Source organism: Panthera uncia (genome assembly GCF_023721935.1).
Source record: "Panthera uncia isolate 11264 chromosome B2 unlocalized genomic scaffold, Puncia_PCG_1.0 HiC_scaffold_25, whole genome shotgun sequence".
Classification (NCBI taxonomy): Eukaryota; Metazoa; Chordata; class Mammalia; order Carnivora; family Felidae; genus Panthera; species Panthera uncia.
In genome coordinates this window covers 26831284-26850582 of record NW_026057581.1, presented here as the reverse complement: position 1 = coordinate 26850582, position 19299 = coordinate 26831284, and the positions used below count along the sequence as shown (strand labels likewise).

Sequence of the window (19299 nt, the reverse complement as noted above, 5' to 3'; positions counted from 1 at the left end):
AGAATAAGTTGGAATTAACCATACCTTGAACTTTATTTTTGTTACCTTACTTCCTATAAACTATTATGGGCTCAGATAAGATGAAAAAAGAATACACATTCAATATATGTTACACATGTATTATTAATAGAAGGAAGTTTACTATAATTTGCATTATTTTAGGCTTCAGGACATCAGTACTTTTACATATTACCTGCATGATATTGATGCTGAGTTGACAAACCTCCTCCTGTGTTTTAGGTTGTTGAAAGACCTATAAGGAAGAATTTTGATGAAAGTTTTTAGATTTAGCTAAGAAAACAAAACTTTTTGTTTGTGAAGTTCCATATAAAAAATTCACTTATGGGAAACTGCTTCCAGTGTGGGTAACCTTACTCCAAAAGGGACAGGTATGAAGAGCTGCCCTACAGGCAGTGTTTTGGCGCCTGTGTAAGACACTGGCATGGAGCTGGTTGACAACATGCAGGTCAGTTATTCTCTCTGTATACAAAGTGCCAACAATTCCAAGTACTCTATCTACAAGACTTACATTCACATTTTAACTTCCATCAGCCTATCTGGGAACCAAGAAATGGACACACAAAATCAAATAAAACAAATAAGTATCTGAGGGAAAAGGTCTTTTGTGCTGAAATGACTCATTTACAACTGTGATTCCCAAGGGTTCCTGGGAAAGTCTGAAATAGAAGTTGAATTTAATAGAAAACTTACACTGGCTTCTCCAGGCTTGCACTCTACAACTCCTTTAAGTGACTGCAGAGAATGTATAATGCACTGTTCAAATTGACATGGCTGAAGGAAAAAAAAAAAAGTACATTACCTTAAAATTCAAAAACAAGCAATGGTGATTAAGACATTTAACAGAAGCAAATTATGGCCCCAAACTCTCAATTTTACAGATTTATTGAAAGGAAAACAGATGCAAACAACTTGACAAATAATCTCCTACCCATCAAGATTTAGATTTGGCAAGTTTGCACTTGATATTTAAATATGGGTAAAACTTAACTCTAAAGTACATCTAATTCAAATAGAACAGAAATCAGGTATAATTAAAATTCTTCTTAAAAATCCTACTCTTCTAAGAGGGAAATGACTTGATGAAGAACAGATACAGCAAGTTTATATTTTAAACACTACTTCGAAGATATATTCTGAGCTCAATCTTCCAGATCTTTCACATCTCTGGTAGTGTTCAACAAAATTTAATGTTACTAATAATGATTTGTAGAAGGTCCAGGAAATTCAATTCAAAAGTCATTACAGTCATTTTTTATATACATTAAGTCATAAAATAAGTGAAGATATGTCCAACAACTGGCATTCAGATAAATCTGAATGAATTGTAACACCTTAGCTCCTACTGTACTTAAAGTTTCACTTTGTGCTAGGCATACTCTAAGTGATGGGGATATAGGAATAAGATTGAGTTCTCATTAAGTGTATGCTCTAGGATAAGAGTCACAACCAAAAAAGTCACAGTCACCAAAACTGTTACTTTTTACTAAAAAAAAAAAAAAAAATACAGAAATAAGTCAACTAAAAACTAGAGTAAGTGCCATGGGAAAAAAAAAAAAAAAAAACAGAACTCAGAAATGATGATGATGGAGGGGAATCTGCTCTAAGATGGTCAAAGACAGTGAGAACATTTAAGTGGAGACTTGAAGGGCTAGAGGACTCAGCCCCGTAAAAGATAAGGGAAGGGAGTGGTGAGCTCAGGGAGACAGGGCAATATGTACACAGGCCAGGGAGGGCAGAGCCTAAAGGAACTCAGAAACCACAAGAACAGCAGTGCATCACAACCACTAGGCATGAGTTTGGCAGTACAAGATGAGGCTAAGGGTCTGGGTTTCACTCAGAGGGCTGTATAAGATACATAGTTGAGGGGCGCCTGGGTGGCTCAGTCGGTTAAGCGTCCGACTTTGGCTCAGGTCATGATCTGGCGGTTCGGGAGTTCGAGCCCCGCGTCGGGCTCTGTGCTGACAGCTCAGAGTCTGGAGCCTGTTTCAGATTCTGTGTCTCCCTCTCTCTCTCTGACCCTCCCCCGTTCATACTCTGTCTCTCTCTGTCTCAAAAATAAATAAAGGTTAAAAGAATTTTTTTTTTTTTTAAAAAGGCACATAGTTGAATTAAAAAAAACACACACACACACAAAAAAACCTCTGTGCAAAAATCCGGAGTCAGAACCTCTCCTCACTACATGCTTCAATTTGTTAAAAGAGATTGGGGAAAAAAACTGAACAGAAGAGACAAGTTTATTTTCTTACAAAAAGGAACCCAGATTTAATGAAAGCTAAAATAGTGCCTCAACATAATGTTATTTTAATACTGCACTTTGAAGCCACCAGAGGGCACCATAAAAAAACAAAACAAAACAAAAAACAACTTCTAAGTACAAAAAAAAAAAAAAAAGAATATCGGATAAAATACCAACTGCACAGAACTATTTCAAGAGGTATGTTTGTTAACTACCTGACCTAATGCCTCCAACTTACCCACCTCAAAAGGTAGGAAAATCTAAGAATAATGGTGAAAATTAAATCCAAAATTCAACTGTGGGTAATTAAACCTGTTGTTACTTGGATTTCTTGCATTAATATTTGGACTAGATTTTCTTAATTTCTTTTTATAACTACACTAATACAATAAATGGATAATACCAGAGAACTGAATTAGTAGTTTCAGTTAAATTGGGAGTAATGATAGTCTAAACATCTGCTATTTCTTTTTTCTAAAGAGAAGCAGTGCTATTTCTGCATATTGTCAGTGAATCATCCAATTTAGCTGACTATAAGAGCTATCACAAATCATTCCAGTTCTTATGAAAGAAAAAAATTCTCAAAATTATCCAAATTGAAAAAAGCAGTACACATTTTCAATATGAAAAGAAAGCAGGATGCTTTCAAAAAAGCTGTTTCAGAGCACTGAAGTGAGGTTCAAATTAAATATACAGTACTTCAGGGGTGCCTGGGTGGCTCAGTTGGTTGAGGGTCCGACTCTTGATTTCGGCTCAGGGTCTTGGGATTCGGCTCAGGGTCTTGAGCCCTGAGTGAGGCTCCACACTGAAAATGTAGCCTGCTTAAGACTCTCACACTCCTCTGAAGGGTCTGCATCCCTCCAGGTGCTGCAGGCCCCTCCCCAGGGGACCACCAAAGAAAAACCTATCTGAGCGTGCCCCTCCCGCCCCTGTGCACCTTGCAGATCCACCCCAGCGTATAAGCCAGATCCCAATGAAGCAGCACCACAAGGCTGGCAGTGTGCAAAGAGCCCAGACAGGGGCCACACCACTCCACAGTGAGTTCTGCCCCTGGGAGAGGGGAAGATAAGGTACACACCAGTCAGACTGTGGCCCCAAAGGTGGGCTGGGGACAGACATGGGGTCTGATTGTGGCCCCGCCAACTAACACAGGTTACTCCAGACAACACAGGGGAAGTGCCTTGCAGTTCCGCATAACTCCAGGGACTAACCAAAATGACAAAGCAGAAGAACTCTCCTCAAAAGAAACTCCAGGAAGTAGCGACAGCTAACGAATCGATCAAAAACGATTTAAGCAATATAAGAGAAAAAGAATTTTGAATAATAGTCATGAAATTAATCGCTGGGTTGGAAAAAAGTATAAGGACAGCAGAAAATCTATTGCTACAGAGATCAAGGGACTAAGAAATAGTCATGAGGAGCTAAAAAATGCTATAAATGAGGAGCAAAATAAAATGGACACGACCACAGCTCGGATTGAAGAGGCAGAGGAGAGAATAAGTGAATTAGAAGATAAAATTATGGAAAAACAGGAAGCTGAGGAAAAAAAGAGATTAAAAAAATCCAGGAGTATGAGGGGAGAATTAGAGAACTAAGTGATGCAATCAAACGCAACAATATCCGTATAATACGAATTCCAGAAGAGGAAGAGAGGGAGAAAGGGGCTGAAGGTGTATTTGAACAAATCGTAGCTGAGCACTTCCCTGATCTGGGGAAGGAAAAAGCACTGAAATCCAAGAGGCACAGAGAACTCCCTTCAGACGTAACTTGAATCGATCTTCTGCACGACATATCACAGTGAAACTGACAAAATACAATAAAGAGAAAATTCTCAAAGCAACTAGGGATAAACACGCTCTAACTTACAAAGGGAGACCCATAAGACCAGCGGCAGACCTATCTACTGAAACTTGGCAGGCCAGAAAGGAATGGCAGGAAATCTTCAATGTGACGAACAGAAAAACTATGCAGCCGAGAATCCTTTATCCAGCAAGTCTGTCATTCAGAACAGAAGGAGAGATAAAGATCTTCCCAAACACACAAAAGTGAAGGAATTCATCACCACCAATTCATAGCCCTACAAGAGATCCTAAGGGGGATTCTGTGAGTTAAATGTTGCAAGGACCTCAAAGTACCAGACACAACACTAGAAGCATGAAACCTACAGACATCACAATGACTCTAAACCCATGTCTTTCAATAATAACACTGAATGTAAGTGGACTAAATGCTCCAACCAAAAGACATAGGGTATCAGCAGGGGTAAAAAAACAAGACCCATCTATTTGCTGTCTACAAGAGACTCATTTTAGACCTGAGGACACCTTCAGATTGAAAGTGAGGGGATGGAGAACTATCTATCTACCATGCTACTGGAAGTCAAAAGAAAGCTGGAATAGCCATACTTATATCAGACAAACTAGACTTTAAATTGAAGGCTGTAACAAGAGATGAAGAAGGAGATTATATAATAATTACAGGGTCTATCCATCAGGAAGAGCTAACAATTATAAATGTCTATGCGCTGAATATGGGAGCCCCCAAATATATAAAACAATTACTCACAAAAATAAGCAACCTTATTGATAAGAATGTGGTAATTGCAGGGGAGTTTAATACTCCACTTACAACAATGGATATATCATCTAGACACAGGATCAATAAAGAAACAAAGGCCCTGAAGGATACATCGGATCAGATGGATTTGAGAGATATATTTAGAACTCTGCATCCCAAAGCAACAGAATATACTTTCTTCCCAAGTGCACATGGAACCTTCTCCAAGATAGATCATATACTGGGTCACAAAACAGCCTTTCATAAATATAAAAGAATTGAGATCATACCATGCACACTTTCAGACCACAATGCTATGAAGCTTGAAATCAACCACATGAAAAAGTCTGGAAAACCTCCAAAAGCATGGAGGTTAAAGAACACTCTACTAAAGAATGAATGGGTCAACCAGGCAATTAGAGAAGAAATTAAAAAATATATGGAAACAAATGAAGATGAAAGTACAACAATCCAAATGCTTCAGGATGCAGCGAAGGCAGTCCTGAGAGGAAAATACATTGCAATCCAGGCCTATCTCAAGAAACAAGAAAAATCCCAAATACAAAATCTAACAGCACACCTAAAGGAAGTAGAAGCAGAACAGCAAAGACACCCCAAACCCAGCAGAAGAAGAGAAATAATAAAGATCAGAGCAGAAATAAACAATATAGAAACTAACAAAAACTGTAGAGCAGATCAATGAAACCAAGAGTTGTTTTTTTGAAAAAATAAAATTGATAAACCTCTAGCCAGGCTTCTCAAAAAGAAAAAGGAGATGACCCAAACAGATAAAATCATGAATGAAAATAGAATTATTACAACCAATCACTCAGAAATACAAGCAATTATCAGGGAATACTATGAAAAATTATACGCCAACAAACTGGACAACCTAGAAGAAATGGAAGAATTCCTAAACACCTACACACTTCCAAATCTCAAACAGGAAGAAATAGAAAGCTTGAACAGACCCATAACCAGCGAAGAAATTGAATCAGTTATCAAAAGTGTCCCAACAAATAAGAGTCCAGGACGGATGGCTCCCTGGGGAATTCTACCAGATATTTAAAGCAGAGGTAATACCTATCCTTCTCAAGCTATTCCAAAAAATAGAAAGGGAAGGAAAACTTCCAGACTCATTCTATGAAGCCAGCATTACTTTGATCCATAAACCAAACAGAGACCCAGCAAAGAAAGAGAACTACAGGCCAATATCCCTGATGAATATGGATGCAAAAATTCTCAAGAAGATACTAGCAAATCGAATTCAACAGCATATAAAAAGAATTATTCACCCTGATCAAGTGGGATTCATTCCTGGGATGCAGGGCTGGTTCAACATTCGCAGATCAATCAATGTGATACATCACATTAATAAAAGAAAAGAAAAGAAACACATGATCCTGTCTATCAATGCAGAAAAAGCATTTAACAAAATTCAGCATCCTTTCTTAAAAAAACCCCCGAAAAAGTCGGGATAGAAGGAACATACTTAAATATAATAAAAGCCATTCATGAAAATCCCACAGCTAATATCATCCTTAATGGGGAAAAACTGAGCTTTCTCCCTGAGATCAGGAACAGGATGTGGACAGGGATGTCCACTCTCACCGCTGTTGTTTAACATAGTGTTGGAAGTACTAGCGTCAGCAATCAGATAACAAAAGGAAATCAAAGCCATCAAAATTGGCAAAGATGAAGTTAAGCTTTCACTTTTTGCAGATGACATGATACTATACATGGAAAAACCCGACAGACTCCACCAACAGTCTGCTAAACTGATACATGAATTCAGCAAAGTTGCAGGATACAAAATCAATGTTCAGAAATCACTTGCATTCTTATACACTACTAATGAAGCAACAGAAAGACAAATAAAGAAACTGATCCCATTCACAATTGCACCAAGAAGCATAAAATACCTAGGAATAAATCTAACCAAAGATGTAAAAGATCTGTATGCTGAAAACTATAGAAAGCTTATGAAGGAAATTGAAGAAGATACAAAGAAATGGAAAAACGTTCTGTGTTCATGCTTTGGAAGAATAAATATTGTTAAAATGTCAATACTACCCAAAGCTATCTACACATTCAATGCAATCCCAATCAAAATTGCACCAGCATTCTTCTCGAAGCTAGAACAAGCAATCCTAAAATTTGTATGGAACCACAAAAGGCCCCGAATAGCCACAGTAATATTGAAGAAGAAGACCAAAGTGGGAGGCATCACAATCCCAGACTTTAGCCTCTACTACAAAGCTGTCATCATCAAGACAGCATGGTATTGGCACAAAAACAGACACATAGACCAATGGAATAGAATAGAAACCCCAGAACTAGACCCACAAATGTATGGCCAACTAATCTTTGACAAAGCAGGAAAGAATATCCAATGGAAAAAAGACAGTCTCTTTAACAAATGGTGCTGAGAGAACTGGACAGCAACATGGAGAAGAATGAAACTAGACCACTTTCTCACACCATTCACAAAAATAAACTCAAAATGGATAAAGGACCTGAATGTGAGACAGGAATCCATCAAAACCCTAGAGGAGAAAGCAGGGAAAAACCTCTCTGACCTCAGCCGCAGCAATTTCTTACTTGACACATCCCCAAAGGCAACGGAATTAAAAGCAAAAATGAACTATTGGGACATCATGAAGATAAAAAGCTTCTGCACAGCAAAGGAAACAATCAACAGAACTAAAAGGTAACCAATGGAATGGGAAAAGATATTTGCAAATGACATATTGGACAAAGGGCTAGTATCCAAAATCTATAAAGAGCTTACCAACTCCACACCCGAAAAACAAATAATCCAGTGAAGAAATGGGCAGACACATGAAGAGACACTTCTCTAAAGAAGACATCCAGATGGCCAACAGCACATGAAAAGATGCTCAACATCGCTCCTCATCAGGGAAATACAAATCAAAACCACACTCAGATATAACCTCACGCCAAAATGAACAAACAGGAGGCTACAGATGCTGGCGAGGATGTGGAGAAATAGGAAGCCTCTTGCACTGTTGGTGGGAATGCAAACTGGTGCAGCCACTCTGGAAAACAGTGTGGAGGTTCCTCAAAAAATTAAAAATAGACCTACCCTATGACCCAGCAGTAGCACTGCTAGGAATTTACCCAAGGGATACAGGAGTACTGATGCATAGGGGCACTTGTACCCCAATGTTTATAGCAGCACTCTCAACAATAGCCAAATTATGGAAAGAGCCTAAATGTCCATCAACTGATGAATGGATAAAGAAATTGTGGTTTATATACACAACGGAGTACTAGGTGGCAATGAGAAAGAATGAAATATGGCCTTTTGTAGCAACATGGATGGAACTGGAGAGTGTGATGCTAAGTGAAATAAGTCATACAGAGAAGGACAGATTCCATATGTTTTCACTCCTATGTGGATCCTGAGAAACTTAACAGAAGACCATGGGGGAGGGGAAGGAAAAAGAAAAAAAAAAAAAAAAAAGGTTAGAGAGGGAGCCAAACCATAAGAGACTCTTAGAAACTGAGAACAAACTGAGGGTTGATGGGGGGTGAGGGGGTGGGTGATGGGTATTTAGGAGGGCACCTGTTGGGATGAGCACTGGGATTTGTATGGAAACCAATTTGACAATAAATTTCATATTAAAAAAAAAAAAAAGATTCTCAGTCTCTCTCCAACACTCCTCATTCATGTTCTCTCTCTTAAAAAGCAAACATAGGAGAGACCTAAACCTTATTAAACAAATAAATAATAAACAAACTTCAGCTGAAATAAGTCATAGTGAGGCAAAGTATAATGTTCATTTCATTTCTTTTTTTTTTAATATATGTTTATTTTTGAGAGAGAGACAGAGTGTGAGCAGGGGAGGGGAAGAGAGAGAGGGAGGCAGAGTCCAAAACAGGCTCCAGGCTCTGAGCTGTCAGCACAAAGCCCGACACGGGGCTCGAACCCATGAACCGTGAGATCATGACCTGACCTGAAGTAGATAGCTTAACTGACTGAGCCACGCAGGCGCCCCTCTTTTTTTTTTTTGTTTTGTTTTGTTTAATGTTTATTTTTTTCAGAGAGGGAGAAAGTGCTACCAGCATGAAGCCCAATCTCACAAACCATGAGATCATGACCTGAGCCAAAACAAGAGTTGGGTACTTAAATGACTGAACCACCCAGGTGCCCCTATGTTACATATTTTTTTACCTACATCTGGGTAGACGATATAATGGCTGACATCAGAAGGGTAACTTTCTCTGGGTCATTCATCCACAAAGTTTAGTCTTCTAGCTTGTATGTGTGACAAACATGAAATTAGTTATTCTATGGTTCCAGTTTCTTACTATTATAGTCAAACTTTAAGTGGACTACAAACAAGTTTCTATGGTAAACATTTCAAAGTATTTTCAAAGAGGTTTATCTATTATAATCAAACAACCAAAGTTAGATGTGGCAGCTACCAGATAAGCACTAACTGGGAGAGGGGGAAAGTGGCTTCTTTAAGACTGCATGGCTAATGGGGTGCCGGGCTAGGTCAGTCAGAAGATCATGTGACCCTCAATCTCAGGGTCATGAGTTTCAGTCCCACATTGGGTGCAACGATTAAATAAATAAACTTAAAAAAAAAGAAGAAAAAAGATTGCATGGCTATTATGTGACAGAACTATGGACTGAACCAGATTATGATTCCAAATCCAGGGCAGCACATTTTCCTCCATATCAGCACTGTTCAAAAGAAGTATAATGTGAGCCACAAACATAAGTCATATATATAAGAGTTTCCAGTAAACACAATAAGAATATTAAAAGAAAAATTGATTTTAATATAATTCAGGTTATGCAATATAACAAAATATTATATCATCATGTAATCAATAAAAAGTTGAGATATTTCACGTTCTTTCTTTGTACTGAGTCTTATACAAACCATGTCTATAATGACTGCTATATTGGATATTGGACCATGCAGGTCTACTCTACGTTTCCTTTCTCTAAATATTTAGTATGACAGAATTAGCTATAGGATAGTTTGTATATAAGCACAAATAATTATGAAAAGTAGAATAAGCCAAATAAAAGTATTTTTATTAAAAACAAATCCTTTAAAATATAATTGTATTTATTAAAACTAAATTTCCCTCATTTCAAACATGATTTAATTTACAAAAATTTGTAAGTAAGCACTGATGTTCTAAACCACATTGTTATATAAAGGTATATTTTAGTGTACTTAGGAGGGATAGGAGGAAAGAATTTCAACTTGTCAAAAATTTCCCAACTCCCAAAGTAAGACTGTCAATAGGAAGTATACAATTATTTCAAAAAGTACAGCAATTTGAAGAACTGAAGAAATATTACATGAGATCATTCTGTCTCAACAACCTCATTCACCGTGATTTTGTAAATTTGGGCAAGTTAAAACCATTTTATTCTAATTTCCTCACCTACTAAACAGGCAGAAACCTGACTGCCTCCTCCAGATTTATTTTCTCCATTTTTCTTACTAAGGTAAGACAGAAATTGTTGGGATTAGCAATGTGCTCTGCTAAAAAAAAAAAAAAAAAAAAAATATACTGCATTTTTCCAGCCTCCACAGTAGATAGGGATGGGCATGTGAATCAATTCTAGCCAATTAGACGTGGGAAGAATTGTCAGCTATGGCTCCTGAAAAAGTGCTGGACTTTTCTCATGACAGAAATAAGGCCATGGTGGTTGGAACAGCAATGGCCTTCCTTTGATCATGAGGCCATTGTGAGACAAAAGCCACAATAAAGATCACAAAGAAGAAAGTCAGAAGGAGCCTTGTGTACTGATTGCATGATTAAGCTGCCACACCAGTCCTAATTTCTTTAATATTAGAAGAAAAGGAAATGCCCATCTCCTTTAAAGACCCTGGATGTTTTAGCAGCTGAATGTCAATTTAACTGACACACCCACCTACAGGATCATTGTGGGAATCCATGAAACAGATGTGAAAACATGATAAATCATGAAAACTATTTTCAAAAGTATTTTGATAATCTATAAGTCCCATCTAAACAGATGATGACTCTAAAATGAATAGACCATGTTTATAATTGCCTGCCTGACCCATGTATCTATCTGGAGAGGTTAGTTATTGTTGGTTTGTTTTATTTTGGCTTAGGGGTCAGCAACAGAATTTTTTTTTCCCACTCCGCTTTTCTGAAAAATTCAAGTTACTGGGAAACTTAGAATGAAGCACAATCTATTTTATTTTTTTAACTTATTGTCAAGTTAGCTAATATACAGTGTATATACAGTGTGCTCTTGGCTTTGGGAGTAGATTCCCATGACTCATCACTTACCATACAACACCCAGTGCTCATCCCAACAACTGCCCTCCTCAATGTCCATCACCCATTTTCCCCTCTCCCCTGCCAGCCCTGGCACCAGCCCTCAGTTTGTTCTCTGTATTTAAGAGTCTCTTAGGTTTTCCTCCCTCCCTGTTTGAACTATTTTTCCCCCTACCTTTCCCCTATGGTCTTCTGTTAAGTTTCTCAAATTCCACATGAGTGAAAACATATGGTATCTATCTTTCTATGACTCACTTATTTCACTTAGCATAATACCCTCCAGTTCCATCCACATTGTTGTAAATGGCCAGATTTCATTCTTTCTCATTGCCAAGTAGTATTCCATTGTATATATAAACCACATCTTCTTTATCCATTCATCAATTGATGGACATTTGGGCTTTTCCCATAATTTAGCTATTGTTGACAGTGCTACTCTAAACATTGGAGTGCATGTGCTCCTATGGATCAGCACTCCTGTATCCCTTGGATAAATTCCTAGTAGTGCTATTGCTGGGTTGCAGGGTAATTCTATTTTTTTTTGAGGAACCTCCACACTAGTTTCCAGAGTGGCTGCACCAGTTTGCATTCCCACCAACAGCTGAAGCACAATCTATTTTAAAATGTAATGCAGGGGCGCCTGGGTGGCGCAGTCGGTTAAGCGTCCGACTTCAGCCAGGTCACGATCTCGCGGTCCGTGAGTTCGAGCCCCGCGTCGGGCTCTGGGCTGATGGCTCGGAGCCTGGAGCCTGTTTCCAATTCTGTCTCCCTCTCTCTCTGCCCCTCCCCTGTTCATGCTCTGTCTCTCTCTGTCCCAAAAATAAATAAAAAACGTTGAAAAAAAAATTTAAAAAAAAAAATGTAATGCAAATAAAATATAGTGACACATGATGAAGAAAGAGCACGCTAAAACAAATCCACTGCTTTTATTAATTTTTAAATATTTGTAGTGTTAAGCAAAAATGAGTCTAAAAAAGAAAACTTTAAGAAGTTTATTTTTCTGTTTCCAGAGATGATTTAGAATTACAATGCAAAGAACATATGCTCCCTATTAATAAAATTAGTCATTTATTTTGAATATTATATACATTAATCATTAATCATTGAAAAGTATTTAAACTTACAAGAGAAGTCAGTCCTTCATTATCGACAATCCAGTCTTCCTTTTCAGCTAATCTCTTTATTTCTGCAGGGAAAATAAGCACACAGTACTTTTTATTTTAATTTCTCATTGAACTTTATATAAATAAAAATCTATAAAGGTCATGGTTTTTCATTATTTTATATAGATTTGTAAAAAAAATGGAAGTAGGTAATAGGCATAAGACATATTTCTGGTAGACTCAAGTTTTTAAATGTGTATTGTTTTTCTGGATATTTTTAATAAAACATTAATGTAAATAAATTTAGCCCCATTTGGAGACTGCTAGGCTAGGCTTAATGACAACTTTTGACAATGGTTTATTACTTAAAGAGGACTCTTGATAATATTCAATATGTACAAAATAAACTACAAAATGTTTTTTCCCAAAATATCTGATGAAAAATTTATATTGTTTTAATCCTATATACTTCTGATGACTGGCACTATGATTCTCACTTGGCTAAAGGAATCCTACCTGTCCAAACCTTTAGCATTTCATGCTGTCTCAGGTCCTTGCGGGGAACACGTAAATGAATTCAGAGGATACTGCTGTTTCTCACCTGGATTCTACTCCTTTTCTGTTGACACAGTATATTTAGTCACCAATTCTTAGAGATGTGACCTTCTTACTCAAAAGTCTTGGTGACAGATAGTTATGGCTTATGTCATTTATAATGATGTTCTTGATTGTTTTCAACAATATTTAATATCCAGAAGGTGGCTTTGTAAAGATAACCTTGTTTTTTATGATTGTGTATACAAAATTTTTCCTGAAAATTCTAAAATGTATAAAGAAAATGAGCATCACCTATAATTTCTACTATGCAGAAAACTATTATTTATCTTTCTTCTGAATTTACATTCGTATTTTTAAATATTTAAAATGCACACACATTTTCAAAACTGGGATCAGACGTTATATTCATTTTATACTATACTTTTTCTACTTAACATTTGCCATAAGAATGTTCTTATATCCTTAAATATTTTCAAATATATCCACCTTAATTTATGCATGGTCTGGCATCTCAAGTAAATAGATTTGAAAAGATATTCAAAGCAGGAAAAAAATTCTAGGGGTGCCTGGGTGGCTCAGTTGGTTAAGCATCTGACTTCAGCTCAGGTCATGATCTCATGATGGGTTCATGGGTTCAAGCCCTGCATCAGGTTCTGTGCTGACAGCTCAGAACCTGGAGAGCCTGCTTCAGATTCCTTGTCTCCCTCTCTCTCTCTCTCTCTCTCTCTCTCTCTCTGCCCCTCCCCATCTCATGCTTTGTCTCTTGCTCTCTCAAAAATAAATAAACATTAAAAAAAAAAAAAAAGAAGGAAAAAATTCTATTGAGCAGCTACTGGTGATCTAAAATATTCAAGTTTCCATAAAAGGAATTTTCTCATTTTCAAGGATTAGGAGCTACAAAGAGGTGGGATATTCAGATAATCATTGTCTAGCAAATGTCATCAATTTCTCTTAACATACCTTCCGCTGTATGTTGCAATGTGACCATCACACAATGTACTCGGAGATCTAAAATGAGATCCTGGATAGTCTGTAACATGTCATTAGGAATTTCAAGGGCAGTCAACGATTCATAAGTAAGCCTGTAAAAGAGACACAACAAAACAAAAGTAAGCAGAGTGAGATCTCAAAGCAATTCCTGTCATCAGTTTGGCCGAGGCAAAAGGACAGAGTAAAATTCTTTGTTGAACATGTTTTTCTTTTTTTTTCAAAAAGGCAAAAACAATTTACCTCTTTTTAGAAGACATTCTTGTTAAAAAAGATATTCCATATTTACCTTATGGTCTGGATGACATGAGCAAGCCACTGTCCTGACAGCTCAGACTTTACCTCCCAGCCTCCATACTGCCTCACTCCACTCTCTGGGATGCTAAATGGGAGCAGGGCTCCACGGATCAACTTCACAAGACACTGCATTACTTCTTGAATCATTTTCTAGACAATGATGAAAGTAAAACTGCATTAAAAGTCATTAATTTGATTAAATCAACTAAAGGAATCTGCCTGAACAATGATGAATAGTTCGAACATAAAGTTTTCTAGCAACTTTGGTTGAGAAAATCCTATCTTGTGAAAAAGTCTACATGCTTATCCTTAACTTACCTTAAAATCATTTTGTCTTTGCCTTACATTCTTCGATCTTTCAATCTGGCCTGATTTCTCTGCAGTCTTAAAAATCAAAAAACAGCAAAATAAAATATATTAGTTATCTTTAGAAATAATGTATAAAAATAAGAAATACTTTAGCAGCTGTATATAAAGAGAGCATTGTATACGGTTGTAACTTGATTAAAAGGAATGTATAAGACAAAATCTAAGTTTCTGACTTAAAAACAGACTTAATTAGAAAACCTTTCTTATTCCAACAAGAAGTTACTTATCCTCCTAAAACCTTTAAGTGCAATTTGTATAAATAAACCTAAGCATTAAGCTGAAATTACCTTTTCTGTAGATGAATTCCATGTGCCATGCTCATCAACAATTTTATATATTGTTAAGCCTAAATCATACCCAAGACAACATTTTCAACCCTATTTTTCATTAGCTGGTACAGAAGTAAAAGGAAGAGTAAACTCCGGATTAATGTCTAAGAATCTTAGGATATCCATTCCCTTCCCTTCCCTATTTATAAATAAGCATTATATTTGGCATTTTATTTTTACAAAACTAAAAGTCACGATTCTTCTTTCAGGGATTTTACTGTCTAATTTAGGAGAGAATATATTCTAGAATCCTAGAATTAAATTTTTATTTGTTTCCTGCTAGCCGTACTTTCCTTTGATATTCCTTTCTCCTTAAAGTAATATTTGGAAGACTACACTGATTAAAACAGGAATCTATTCAATTGGATTTCATTTAACTTTTTATTCCCAAATTTTCTAACAACTAAATATTACCATATAACATGCCTGGGAAGGGCAAGCCTAGAAAACTTTCCAAATAAAGGAAAAATAACAAGATGGTATGATGTAAACAAAAATTCTGATAATTCATTAACATAATGCAAAATTATCCTTTAAAGTTGAAATGTTTATGTATTATTGGTTAGAGACATGTTAAAAGAACTTTCAAGTTAAGAACAACTGCGTTATAGGGGCGCCTGGATGGCTCAGTCAGTTAAGCGCCCAACTCTTGATTTAGGCTGAGGTCAAGATCTCACAGTTTGTGAGTTTGAGCCCCACACCCGACTCCTCATTGACTGTGGAGCCTGCGTGGGATTCTCTCTCTCTCTGCCCTTCTCCCCCTCTCTCAAAATAAACTTAAAAAAAAAAAAAGATTATAAATGATTATGATACTGACATCAAGTTGATTTTAAAATACAATGTTATATATATCTTTTGTATAAGCTAGAGAAACAATGTATAGAGTTCATTATTATGATGAATATTACTAATGTGAATGACTAAAAGAAGGGTAAGGATTGCTAAATGTTTTCGACAAAAAGCATCAGATGTACCTGATAAAAAGTGGTCAACATACATATACATACACACCTCTTCAGGCTCTGATTTACATTTATTTTACAATTTTATATTAAACTGTAGCTTTTTATCATTTAAAAACATTTTTGGGGGGGCGCCTGGGTGGCTCAGTCGGTTGAACGCCCAACTTTGGCTCAGATCATGATCTCATGATCAGGAGTTTGAGCACTGTGTCGGGCTCTGTGCTGACAGCTCAGAGCTTGGACCCTGCTTCAGATACAGTGTCTCTGGCTCTCTCTGCCCCTCCCCCACTCGCATTCTCTCAAAAATAAACATTTAAAAAATTTTTTTTTAAATTTTAGCATTTATTTTTGAGAGACAGAGACAGAGAGTGAGCGGGGAAGGGGCAGAGAGAATCCAAAGCAGGCTCCAGGCTCTGAACAAGCTGTCAGCACAGAGCCTGATACAAGGCTCAAACCCAGGAACTGTGAGATCATGACCTGAGCTGAAGTTGGACGCTCAACTGACTGAGCCATCCAAGCGCTCCTATCATTTTGTCTTTGTAGAAATGCACGTTTGCTTTAAAAGATAAAAGTTTAATTTTTGAAAAATCTAAACCTAAAATTCACTTCAATAATGTCAATAAGCCAATTCCTAAAATTTACTAGGTAACAACACTCAAAATTCTTTTAACACCAGGATTTAACTCAGAAGCTGATGTTTTTGTCCCTTTATTTTTAAGACAAATGAGAAGTAATTAAAGAGTTTTAAAGCAACAGTGAGAACTGACTAGAGGGGCTAATATTAGGAACACAGCCAGCTAGGAGGATGCTACACTAACCAGGTGAGCAATCACAGCACCTTAGACAAAAGGAGATGGAGCATGAACTCCTGTTGATGGCTTAGCCACAGGCTTCCAAGGTAGAGTAAACTGATCATGGTAATTCTACTGGGTGTTGCAGTGAGAAAGGAGAGATGATGTCAAGAGTGACTGCCATCTGAGTCATGACTACTCAGGTAAGTCCAACCAGCCTTGAATGTCTGTTAGCCTACTTTCTGTTTCTGTCAAGTGTGATGCTCTGATTCAAAGTAACACTTTGGGCAATATAGTGGCCTAGGTGTAGAAAAACAAATGAATGGCCACAGCCTTACTGAGGTGATGAATTAACTATTCTCTAAATACTGCAGTTTGTCAGGTCTTAGTCCTAGGCACTTTTTTCTCTATACACTCTCACTAATTCATTCTCATGGCTTCAAATATCATTTCTATGTAATGCCTTCCTATTTTGGATTCTGCACTCAATTCCAACATGTGTGGGTAGGGGTAGGGGCCTCCCCTTAAAAACAAGCAGTTTTCCAGATACCAGTTGTGAGAAGTGACATGATTCATTTTCAGAAATACCAGATAAAAGCTGCGCTGTCTAGTAGCAAGAGGTTTACAACCTATTGGAAATACGTACGAACTGCCCGCCAAAAATGCAGTCCCAAACCCTTAAGACACTGCATTTCCTGGTTCCTCTTCCCCACCCCCTCTCCATTTTGCAGGCTTATTTTTCGCAGGCTTCACAATGAGCATGCATCAGAGAACTGAAGTCTCTGTGTCACCTCAAGGAATGTACATTTGTTCCAAACAGACTACTTTTTGGCCTTACAAGGGCATAGGTGACTTCCCAGTAAGGCTATAACCTCTGTAGTACTCAGCCAATGAGGAATCAGGAGAAGGACTTCATGCTAGGAGATAAACTGCCTGCTGTAACTGCCACCCACTCTTGCAAAAGTGTTCATTTAAAGCCTTGCTTCACTGTGCTCCGAGTCTCTGCATCCCTCCTTTGATTGGGGCAGTGGGCTTATTTGTCACACCAGCTGAGTGTCCTACAATTCAACTCACTTCTGACACTCTCTACCTGGGAATAAAGTGAGATCCCACAGGTAAGGGCTTAGTCCTACAAGATTTGTGCCACCCCCTCCCCCTAACACTTAGATGCCAATTTCAAGACCAGGCCAATTTCAAGACCTGTGCTTCTGACCTACTGGCTATAGACTGGACATTCCCATGACTCGCTGCCTAGGTTCAAATAATTTGTTAGAATAGCACATAGAACTCAGAAAATGTGTTCACTCACTCAATTACCAGTTTATTATAAAAGGATATAATTCAGAAATGGCCAGGTGGAAGAGATGCATAAGGCAAAGTATAGGAAAAGGGTGCAGAACTTCCATGCAGTCTCCAGGCAAGCCACCTTCCCTGAATTTCCAAAAATTCATCAACCTGGAAGCTCTCTGAACCCTGTCCTTTGGGTGTTTAAGGAGGTTTCATTAACATAGGCACAACTAATAAAATCACTGGTCATTGTCAACTGATTCAACCTCCAGATCCATTCCTCTCCCAAGAGGTCTGAGGGTGAGACTGAAAATTCCAACCCTCTTCCTCCATAGGTGGGGACAAAAGTAACATAACATAACATAACATAACATAACATAACATAACATAACATAACATCATTACTTCTGCACTCCTCACTTAGGAAATTCTCAGGGTTTTAGGAGCTCTATGCCAGAAACCAGAAGACCAAATATATATTTCTTATATATAACCACAATGTCACACTTCCAAATTTATATTTCCAGCCCAAATCTTTCCTCTGAAGCCCAAATTTGAATATCAGATTGCCTACTTGATGTCTCTTCTTGAATAATTCACAGGAATTTCAAGTCCAATACATTAAAAGTGAAAAACTGCATGTTCTTCAAGTCTTTCTGATGAGGGACTATAAAGCATGCTGAGGTCCAACACAAGCTAGTACACTCCCCACCCCCAGGAGGGACACATGTGATATTCCTCAGGTACTCCTGGATGCCCAAGAACAAAGGAAAGAAAAGAAAACAAATGGCTAACTGATAAAGATCACAGTCATGCAGGACACAGTCTCCATCAGTTTACAAATACCTTAGTAAATTACAAGAAAAAGGCAATCTTATCAATAGCCTAATATCCAGAAACTTATAGACTCAAGTTTCCTGGAGCCCATAGTATCACCATCCCAACCATTCTGATGTGGGGAACAAATGCAAGAAGAAAAGGGCAGGTAAAATTAAATTTCTTTATAACCTGCAGCCCGCTGGCAAATACTTGAGGCAACACAAAGTATAACATTACTCCAGGAACTCCTTACTATCTATCTTAATGTTAATGCTTCGCTAGAGGGAAAAACAACCTTAGCTTGACAACAGGTAGGCCTCCAGTAATCTGTCAGTCTTCAGCACGTGAAAGTCTCTTCCGAAACTTCTCTTTTAACTTTACCTCTCCCAAGTACATGGTATATAACCAGCCATACAACAACCCCAGTGCAGCTCTTTCTTCCCACAGGCTTTAATAAAATCACTTTTTTGCACCGAAAAAGAAAACCAAAGATGGAGGCATCAGAATTCCAGACTTCACAATGTACTACAAAGCTGCAGTCATCAAGACAGTATGGTACCAGCACAAAAACAGACACTCAGATCGATGGAACAGAATACAGAACCCAGAAATGGACCCACAAACGTATGGCCAACTAAGTTTTGACAAAGCAGGAGAGAATATCCAATGGAATAAAGA

At 37.6% G+C, this 19299-nt stretch overlaps 1 protein-coding gene across 4 annotated transcripts in view; it reads right to left on the bottom strand.

The window, feature by feature from the left end:
• The window catches only part of EXOC2 (exocyst complex component 2), a 279430-nt gene that overhangs the window by 114382 nt on the left and 145749 nt on the right, over positions 1-19299 (bottom strand). For all 4 annotated transcript variants that reach the window (XM_049611300.1, XM_049611301.1, XM_049611299.1 and 1 more), the window contains 6 exons: positions 14383-14448; positions 14057-14214; positions 13741-13862; positions 12244-12305; positions 712-792; positions 194-253 (listed from right to left, as the gene is read on the bottom strand). In XM_049611300.1, the coding sequence (XP_049467257.1) occupies positions 194-253; positions 712-792; positions 12244-12305; positions 13741-13862; positions 14057-14214; positions 14383-14448 (549 nt within the window). The remainder of the gene's footprint in view (positions 1-193; positions 254-711; positions 793-12243; positions 12306-13740; positions 13863-14056; positions 14215-14382; positions 14449-19299) is intronic.